General features: G+C 40.8%; 1 protein-coding gene across 1 annotated transcript in view; it reads right to left on the bottom strand.

Annotated features, from left to right (window-relative positions):
* The window catches only part of LOC126514904 (murinoglobulin-1-like), a 49409-nt gene extending 40596 nt beyond the window's left edge, over nucleotides 1-8813 (bottom strand). Inside the window, exons 1-4 of the mRNA XM_050164133.1 lie at nucleotides 8647-8813; nucleotides 5537-5720; nucleotides 4686-4845; nucleotides 4522-4574 (exon numbers count right to left, since the gene is read on the bottom strand). Coding sequence (XP_050020090.1) covers nucleotides 4522-4574; nucleotides 4686-4845; nucleotides 5537-5720; nucleotides 8647-8732 — 483 coding nt within the window. The 5' untranslated portion in view covers nucleotides 8733-8813. The remainder of the gene's footprint in view (nucleotides 1-4521; nucleotides 4575-4685; nucleotides 4846-5536; nucleotides 5721-8646) is intronic.
* Between the last annotated feature and the right edge of the window lie 1726 nt (nucleotides 8814-10539).

Raw genomic sequence — 10539 nt, forward strand, 5'->3', positions numbered from 1 at the left:
AATGGAGCTTCGTGGGCCCTTATCAGCAAGGTGTCTCCAATGTGCTAAGAGACCCACCCTGAGCCTTTGCAGTATGCAGATTACAGAATCTATTCAAATCAGGAACATTTTCCGTGTGAAGTGGGGTGACTAGTTTTAAGTATATCCAGTTATAATGCTTAACTTGGGGTGTGTCCTGGGCACACACATAGCTAGGCCCACTCCACGCAGGGCACTGGCTTCCCACGCCTCGTCTAACGAGCATGCGCACTCAATATTTGCCTCCTGGACGCAGTTCAGCAGAGCAAACCAGTGTCTAACCATTGCTCTAGGTCAGAGGAAGGATAATAAATGCACAGGAAGAATAAATAACCATAAATAAATAACAGTAACTACAAAGGAAGAAAGGGCTCATAGCCGCTCTGTGTCTAAGGAGAGTTGCTGCCGAGTAAGGCACGGCTGCATGTTCAGAGGTTTTGTGGGCGAAGTATTTCTGATCGATCAGGTGGAGATCACAAGGTAGGCGGTGGTAAGGTCATTTAAGGTTCTGTAATAGCTGAGCTGTCTGAAACGGTAAACTCATTCTAGGTGAGCATCAACTTGCAGAAAACACGATCACTTCCAGCAGTTGAAGAGGGAGCAAGCAGGGGCAGTTGTAAGGGAATTTTAGTGATACAGAGCTTATTTCTGAAAGTCTGGAAGAATCAGTCATGACAATGGCTGATGAAACTCTGGTGCACGTGTACACAATGAAAGTTCATTCTGCTGCAAAAAACGAAATCACAAAATTTGCAGGCAAGTGGGTGAAACTCAAGAAATGATAATGGTCAGTTTGTGGGGGCCAGCCATGATAAGCTAAGTATGGGCAGGTCACCCAAAGGAAGTTCTTTATTTCCAACCATTATCACCAGCCAGAGTAGAACTCGGCCCTCGATAAATTTAATAAGAAGTCTGAGATTCAGTAGTTTACCCTGAGGCAATGCCTGGCTGTAAGAAGAACCACAAGCTGTTACTGGACTCCAACCCAAGAACAGACCATCCAAAGGAAACGCCTAGCATTCCAACCACTGTAGATAGGACCACCTGCCAGCACACTCTCACCAGGACACCCCTAGACAAATGTCAGCCAATCAGGGGTTCTAAACCTCAGAAACCCCTCACCCCCCACCTTTACTACTTTAAAAACCCAATTCTAACTGAGCTTGGGGCTCTTTGGTTATTCCAATACATTGGACATGCAGAGAGACCTAGTTTGCAAACTTGATTAAAACAAAGGATCTTTGTTTTTACATATGGGACTCGGTCTCCTTGTTGGCTTTTGTGGGACTTCACGGATTTGGGCATAACAAGTTCAGAAAGATGATTGCTGTGTGTTCTTACTTGTGGCGCCTCACTCCAAACAGAGCTACGTATTTAATCTAGAGACTTGTGCAAGCAAGGAAGCTAGAAGAGGACCACTGGGGAGGGAAATCCCTCAAGGTAGGGGACAAAGCAGACATAGGTGATGCCAAAGCACAGGTGCACTTTTGGGGACAAAATATTTAAACAGGAATGCGTGTGTAGGATGGGAGAGATGATAGGGGGGGTGGAAGGGTTAACCCAAAGAAGAATCCATGAAAACACCACATGGAAACTCTTTTCTAAGTCAATTAAGAAGCATAAGTTGAAAGGAGTCAGAAGAACAGTGCACTGCAAGTCTAGATAATGCTGCTCCTGACGGCCCTGGGTCACCACACAAATGTTGTAGGGTTAAGCCAGCCCCTCCTTGGGGGGCGGGCTTGCCTCGATCGAAGGTTTACTTATAAATGGGGCACGCGGGCTCCCGCGCGCCCCTTCCTGCTTCCTGTCCTCCGCGGGAACGGGAATGGTGGTTCTGTGAGTCTAATTTCCCCATTAAAGCTGTGTAGATATTTTTCACAATCTGTCTGCATTAATTTATGCCCTTACAAAATGTCCCAGTGGTAGGCATGAGATATCTCCTTAGGAGTTGCTGGCCAGGGAGACCCTAGAGACCCCCAAAGCAGTAGAGGGTCTTGCACTCTTCTTGATTGCCCACAATAACTAGTTGGTGATATTCTGTTGTGGAAGACACCGCTCACCGTGGTTGAAGGGTGCAGAGAAACCAATTAGGGAAGAAAGACCCCTTAAAGTTCCTCAAAGACCCCAGCCCTGGGGAGACAGGCTTTTCCAATCCCCCTCTGCAGAGGGTCTTCCCGCCCATGCTCCTGCTGTGTGTGTGTTTCCTCACCTCTAATAAAAGCCTTTCTTTGCTGGCAGAGTCGACGTGCTGTACTCAAGATTTTCCCTGCCTTTTAATTCTTTAACTGGCAGAGAAAATGAACCCTACTGTGTACAGTAGTAGCAAGATCATTCTATAACTGGCACACAAAACCTATTGGAATTCAAGATAAGTCATTTTGACTAAGGAATTCAGCGAGATCAACATGATAAAAAGTATTGGGGTACATAAAAATAGATCTTAATTGCATGAAAATGAAGGAAATGAATTATAAATTCTATCAGCACCATTTATTAATGAAAACTGTGATTTGGGGAATAAGTCAATTAGGAAATTCAGTAGGCTTAAGAAGAACATTGCAAACCATTAGGAAATACATAGAAACATTTGTTATTAAATGATTAAAGGTGTTATTAAACACTCTTTTCAAATCAATATATACATTATTAATATTTCAATGACATTTCCAAGTCTAATTGTAGAACTGCAACCTGATAGTAAAATTTACAGAACACATTGGGGAGCAGTTGATGAAATTCTGAAGAAAGAATTAATCTGAGGACATAAATTTAACCTAAATAAAAATGAAGGTACAGTAATGTTCATGAAGCCAGGAAGTGAAAGACGGGAGGGAGAGGCAGCTGGTAAATGCTAGCTGCTCAAGCAGAAGAACCTGGGTTCCATCTATGGAATCCACATAAAAAGCAGGAACGGGTGCCTGCTGTCATCATAGCTGGGGAGCAGAGACAGCCAGCTTTCACAGGGTCCCTGGCCAGGCCACCTTGCCTGATCATCAAGCCCCAGGTGAGCCAGAGACCAAGTCAAAACCCACGGTGTTCAGCACTCAAGAAACGAAAGCTAAGATTGCCTTCTGGCTAGCACATACATGTGTACACACATGCACACACACACAATGAAAATGTATTATGCACAGACCCACAAAATACTAGGAAGTGAGTCAACAGTCTATGCTGGGAATTTTATAGTGTCACAAGCCTACAGAGCTAGGTAGAGCGATTAAGAGAGTGTCCATACATATGTGTATATAATGAAGGATGGAGTTAGACTTACCTTGTCCTGTACTCTTAAAGAAAACTGACCTCTCCCAGTAGCTATCAGTTAGCACCAGCGCCTCAGCTAGAGGTGGGATTTCACGAACATCTCTCCTCTCTATGCCAAGGTTTGGTCTGGCTTGATCTTGCACGTGCTTATGCATGCTAACACAATTGTAAGTTCATATTTGTGGCCGCCATGCCGAGTCCAGTGGACTGTTCCCTTGTATTCATTCACTACCTCTGACTCTTATGCTCTTTCCTTCCTCTCTGACACAGTAATCTATGGTCCTTGAGAAGAGAGGATGTTATTCATATGTTTAATTTGGGCCTTCACATTCCACAGTCAAGCTGCTGCTGATTGGAGCCATCATCCCTACCGTCTAACTTTCATGGAGCTGGAAGGTGCTATGCACACCACAGGGGGTGGGGATAGGGGTACAAGGGGGTGAGGAATCATCAGTCTTACCCAGCTGTGAACCCTATAAACTATGAGAACCACTGGCCTGGCAAGACATGCCCACTGGGTGCAATAGTAACACAAATGTCATGGAAGTAACCAACCACTCTCTGACTAGATTTAAGTCCCATTATGCAAGACGAAACCCACATTTGACAACACTGTCAGGCCAAGAACCTATGGCTAGATGTGTCATAGACCCTAAAGGAGAATCCATTATTATTATGTTGCTAAAGGGCATGGTAACAAACCAACTGTTACCGATTGATCTTTATACTTAGGAAGCATCTCTCAGTCCTTGTCAGAGAAGATTCTATTTGTAGCAGAGAGTGGTTAGCACAGACACCCACAACTTGCCGAAGTACAGAGCATGAGAGACTGGTAAATGCTGTTTTATACTTAAGAGAGTCCATTTAGGGAAGGACCTAAGTGTTAAATATAAAGTTGCATATAGAAATAACCATTAGACTAGAAATGAATTCTCCAAGGATGGTATGACGTGACAGAAACTACAAAAATATGATGAAAACACGATTAAGCCGAAAGGTTCTGTACAGTAAAAGTCTCCATGAAGTATAAAGAAAGCCCGGAGGCTCTTAACCAGTAACAGACTGCAACATATAAGGAAAACATAGCAGAGCCAACAGTAACTGAGGAACAGATATAAATAGGCAAATGAGCAGAATAGAAAGCAAGATTAACTCATACCTTTGCAAGGGGCTAGAAATGAGAATATTTCAGTAACATTGTGTCTTCATGAACCCACCAATAGCCACATGTAAAAGACTCACCAACTCACTCAGAGGGTGCAGATTTATATCCATAGAGACAACCCGGAATTTGACTGGACAAAAAGAGAGAGAGAGGATTTCCTAGTGAGTTCCAGACCCAGGCCTTCTCTGTGCCATGTTGAGAAGGGCTTCTTACTTTTGTTGCCCATAATGGAGCTTCGCACCTGTCTGTCCTGGTTTGTACACGGGTTTGTCTGTCTGGACAAAGACGGCATTTTCTTTGTTCCACACCAACATCATATTCTTCTTGCTGAATTCGTGTCTTGGTCCTTTAATGTGGACAGACAGGTACCCCCTCTCATAGGAAGACGAGACTCTGGGGAGCTGAGAACGAGAGGAACGCAAGACCCTTCACCATCTGACCCTTTGGAGGGCTGAGAGTCCCTCCGCTCCTTCCACACCACGAGAAGGAAGGGAGGCCCGTCAGTTTTTGTTTAAGCATTTTGAGGAGGAAGGTACATCAGGAAAGAAGTAAGAAAAGAAAGCACAATGTTTCATATGAGTTGATGGAAGCAACAAAGACACAATCATTTACATGGAGTACGTGCTATCTTGACTGAGAATTAGATCTAACTCTGAAACCAAGGTAGAGTGAAAACTAATGTATTAATGGCAGTAGGAACTGTGTCTTGATGATAGGTCCAGATAAGAAACCCAGCACTTTCCCAGGATATCAGTTACACAAAGGAGATGTAGTCCTGACTAGTTGGACTGCTATCTGAAGCTTATAATGGAAGTACTATGAAGTGGCAAACCCCTTTGTGCTCTGGGTGGTGGGATTTCTGAGAGACTTCAGTGGAAAGGGAGTGTATGCACAAGTATTGGCTCTTCCCATTTTGGGGTGGGATAATCTGTGCTATTTGTTTATTGGGTAAATATTCTGAGTTTCTATTGTTTTGAAGAAGTAGATGTGTTTCTAGATTAATCTTTCTCAGAATGATGTGAGTACATTAGATATCTGCACACATATGTACATAAATACAGAAAACAAGTTGGGACCGGTCCCCATACTCACAGTGAAGGAGACACAGTGGAACAAGTCCTTGTCAACCACAAGCTCCTTGAACAGACTTCTGCTTCCTGAGCGAAACTGCAAAGAGGCTCTGACAGTCACTGTCTCATTCAGGTCGTATAGATGGAAGCAGATTTTCTCAGGGGTCTCAGTGTAGAGCCGGGTAGGGACCAGTGCCATATACTTCCTGGAAAGGAAAGAGTTCGGGTCAGCTGAGGACAGGTATCATTGTCTACGACTGGAGTTTCATTACACTAATTATCACCATCTATGTTTCTACAGCTGAGATGGCAGGTGACACCTGACACAGTAGAGAGGTCAGACAAGCATCAGTTTTTGTAATAACCCGGCTTCAACAGTGATATCCATCAAGACAGGGTCAAATGGCATGTACACCCTCACTTAAACAGCTAGCATTCAAGTTCTAGGAGTTTTTTAAAATCTTTTAAAATGAAAACACGGAAAGAATAATTATTATTTTCATAAAAATTTATGAAGATTGTTCTTAATTACCATATTTAATTATTAAAAAATAGTTCAGTGCCCTGTTTTTATTTCCAGGTACTCTTAAACCTAAGATTTATAATGTGACTGTGCAGTCCAGAGTTGCACAATTCATACATGTTACACTTGAGCAAGTGCCAAAGGCTATCTGTAGAAATCATCCTCTACCTTCTTCTTGCATCTGAGTTTTTTGTACCCAAACTTGCCCCAAATCTAGCCTGTCATTACTATATCATATAATGCAAAAAAAATTTAACAGGTTTCTTTGATTTTTACCACTTTAAATATACTTTTTTGATCAAAGATAATAAGAAAAGCCACTCAACAATATAATCCTGATTACTTGGCTATTTGGGCCCCAAGTAACAAGTTCTACTGGTAGTTTAAAAATTAGTTTAAAAAGTTACATATAACAAAACAGGTATCAAGCAAGAATTACCGTTATAACATTTATATCTACTTTATCTTTTATCATAACTAAGGAAAAATATCTATCTATTCTTCAACTCCACCAAAGACCCCTGAAGGATATAATATTACCTAAGTTAACAGGAAGTGCATTGTAAGCAACTTCCAAAACTCTAGAATTGACAGAGACAGCTTGTTGCCTGGACAGTCACCCAAAGTTTTTCTGTAACATTGGGGCATCCATCTTCAGCCTACAGGCCCATAGTATCCAGTAGACTTTCCTATGAAGATCTTGGCAACCCAAAGATCTTTTCTGCATTGTAGTGGCAAAGTCCATCAGTTGCTTTCTTCTGTGTCCTGCAGAATGTCTGGCAGATTGTTTTATGAAGCAGGAACCTCAAAGGATAGTCTCACCTTTGGGAAGTCCAGCAGTCATTTTTCTGTGGGTCTTTCCTATCCAGTTCATACAGTATAATATCAAGCAGTCTAGGCAAGAGTAGTTATTTTTTTCCCCAAATGGCCAACAAACTCCATCAGGAGCCTCTTTGATGACAATCATCCTCTTTAAATAGATTTATGCTGCCAGGAGCAGATGTGTCTCATTGTCATGAAAAGTCTTAAGTTAATAATTTAAACATTTTTAAATGCCATATTCTGTAGGTCTTTAAAAGGTTTGAAGATTATCTATCTAACTGAAATATATCTCTATATGTCTAGAAAGCCTAACTAACAAGTTTTACTATTACAGATGACTATCTATTAACCTGTATTTCTTAATTATACATTATATTTTTAAATGAGCTGCACAAACATAGTACCTTAACCAAGAGTAATATATATGCATATATATGTATATATAATTGATCTTAAATTTGTACCAATAAGCCAAGATCCATACCAATGTAAAGTATTGATCTCTATAGTATATCCCCCTTTAAATGTAAAGAAACATTTATAAACAATATTTGGAAATTTGGGAATAGCTTTCTCCAAACTGCTTCCTGCTTTTTATTGGGAAAGTAATTTTTGGGGGATGTTCATGGCAACCTTTTGGGGAATCTTGATCCATCAAACCACATTAGTTTGGAAGGAATCCATAGGTTCTCATCTTCTGTGGAAACAAAAGAAGAACCTCTTTTCCAAAGCAACAAATTCTTAGACCCAAATTTTGAAGTCAAGATATCTTTAAAATATATATGTTATTTTAGCTTAGCATCCCATACAATGAAATGTTTCTCTGACCTTACCTCATTTACAGTAAAAAAAAATTCAAAGAAAACATAATAATATACATAATCCAGACTCTCTGTGTATATTCCATCTTTAAGTGACTTATTTTTTCTTTACTCCTTTAATCAATGACTGTCTGTACTCTGTCTCTTTAAAAACTTTATTAAAACAACCATTTACTTCCTTTTATAACTATCTATATTCTTTTTCTTCTCTCTACCAAGCCTATGTACATTTATCCAACACTGTGACCCATTTAGAGGTCTTTTTTTTTTCCTTCTGAATCTGTAATCATTTTCTGACCAGGACCATTTCTTAAAATACAAAGTAGATTGGCTAGGACTAAGGCTGCTTTGCCTTTTGGCTCCACCCATTCCAACACAGTGGCAGTCCGTTCACTGCTTCTGAGAATGCTGGGTGGGAGCCATGCTCACAACCTCAACTCTGGTAACCAATTGGTCCATATTGCCACCAAGTAATTTGCAGCATGCTGGCCACAAGTCCCATTCAAGTGCTTGGCCTCCTGAAAGAGCCAGAGTTGATGCTGGCAAGAAGCCACCATTTTAAAACCATGCAGATTTTTTCTTTTTCTTTTTCTTTTCTTTTCTTTTTTTCTTTTTGCTGTTGCTGCTGAATCATGCCTCTTAAAGAAATTATTCCTCTGCTTTCTTCTAGCAAGCAGAGCCCACCTGAGAAAATGATGCTACCAAAAAAGCCATGCTTAACTCTGTTCTTTTGTGTCTAGGACTCCTTTCCAAACTTTCTCAGGTTTTATGTGGATTTAGTCAGCCCCACATTGGTGTGCCAATTGTTGGGGAAGGCTGCTTGCTTGTTCCTGGCTGCCCAGACTCCCAAAATAATCATCCAGAAACTATATTACTTGTAATACTCTTTGGCCAATAGCTTAAGCATATTGCTAGCTAGCTCTTATATCTTAAATTAACCATTAAGAGGACCTTGGTGGTACTCACGGTTGTCCATAGAGTGAGGAAGCAGAAGTCAGGAAGGCAAGAAGAACTGAAATAAGACATTGCAGAGCCTGCCTGCCCTTCCACATGGTGTAGGAAGAAAGGACAAGAGGATGGTACCTATGGCATTCTCTTCCCTAATACCATTGTGGAGATTCCTTGAAACACAGTGGTCTATTTATGAGTGCCCTGTACAAATATGAAGCTCCACCCTAGGTGGCCAAACAGAGAAGTGGAATTTTGCAAGAGTTTTCTGTTAGTGTCACTGTATTCAGTGGTGGCCTCGAAACAACTCAAATAAATTACAACAGTCTTAGGAAAAGTGCCAGAGCAGCTGTGGATGGTGTTGGAAAAGAGTCAAGGTCATAGAATCTACCAGGTTTGAATTAGAGCAGATGTTCTCAGTGTTAATACTACTGAGCAATAAATCTTTGCAGTTTGTGGTGGTGCCATAATTGTGTAACATTTACTACCTCACTGCTTCTAGTTACCTGGAACCTTAGCAGTATACTCCCTGGGACAGGACATCTCAGTTCCCCTCTTTCCTTGTTTGAGAGTCACTCGAGTAGTCCAGGTTGGAGATTTTCAGTTCTCCTTTCTCTGGTCATTTAAGTATCTAATTTTATTGGTCTTATGTGTAAAAGGGGGACTGTGGATACTGGGAAATTCCCGAAACTCACCTACTACAAGTTACTGTGCCTAACACTTTTTAGTTAGAAGTTCACAGACCTCATCTAGAGGTACACTTGAGAAGTATTATCTCTACGGTCTAACAGGAAGCCCAATATAATCTGTGCAACTGAAGGCAATTGCTTTAAAGGTTAAGGTGATTATTATTTGGGGTGCACCTCATTTCCTTTGGAAGGACACTAAGGTATGAGCTGGAAAGCACATTAGCATTTCTATTCTAGATAATGGAACTGTTTATTTTTTTACAAAGAACTTATGATATTGGCTTGAGGGACAATTATAGCATAAGCTAAATCAACTATAATCTTAAGACATTAAGTAAAAAGAAAGAACATGCTAAAAGGGGATGTAGGGAAAACATGTAAAGGTTGAAAAAGAAATTAAACTGATTGAAAGAAAAATTAAATTCATTGATTGATTTCTGAACCCCAATTAATCATCAATAGAAAGCTTCATCAACTCCTGAGCTGGTCCTTTTTCTCCAAATTCCACAGAAACAATAATTGCACTTTTTCATCTCCTCTCCCTGATCTTTATTTTGAGCATGACAATGAATGGCTTTAAATTCCCATAAGATGATGCTCGAAGTGATGGATATACAAACACAAACAGGTGCTAACAGTGTGGGATAATATTTGGTGGCAGGGCAGGTCTAAGATGGCATAACTCAGACTCAGAACTCACAGGTGACTTCTTGTTAGAGAACAGACATGCTATAATGATTTACTTGAAGTTTTCCAGACAGAGGAAAAAGAAGGGTACAGATCTGAGTCTTTTTTTTAAACATTTATTTATTTATTATGTATACAATACTCTGTGTGCATGCCTGGAGGCCAGAAGAGGGCGCCAGACCTCTTTACAGATGGTTGTGAGCCACCATGTGGTTGCTGGGAATTGAACTCAGGACCTTTGGAAGAGTAGGCAATGCTCTTAACCTCTGAGCCATCTCTCCAGTTCCCCAGATCTGAGTCTTAAAAAAGCATATGAGAAGGCTTAGAGACCAGGAAAGCATTGGCATGTCTGAAATGGAAATGTTTCATTGGAATAATGATACTTCAATAAAGCTAAACTTAGATGTATGAGGGCCTATGGGAAGGAGTATAACCAAAAGTGAATTTAAATAATCAAAGAACATAAAAGGTTTTCTGTTTAGCATGATAGCTTCTGCAGTGCCTTGAGGGGATGACTAAAAGTCTCTAGACCCCA

The sequence above is a fragment of the Alexandromys fortis genome, unplaced genomic scaffold (assembly GCF_014885135.2).
Source record: "Alexandromys fortis isolate MF-2015 unplaced genomic scaffold, M_Fortis_MF-2015_v1.1 scaffold_150, whole genome shotgun sequence".
NCBI classification, from domain to species: domain Eukaryota; kingdom Metazoa; phylum Chordata; class Mammalia; order Rodentia; family Cricetidae; genus Alexandromys; species Alexandromys fortis.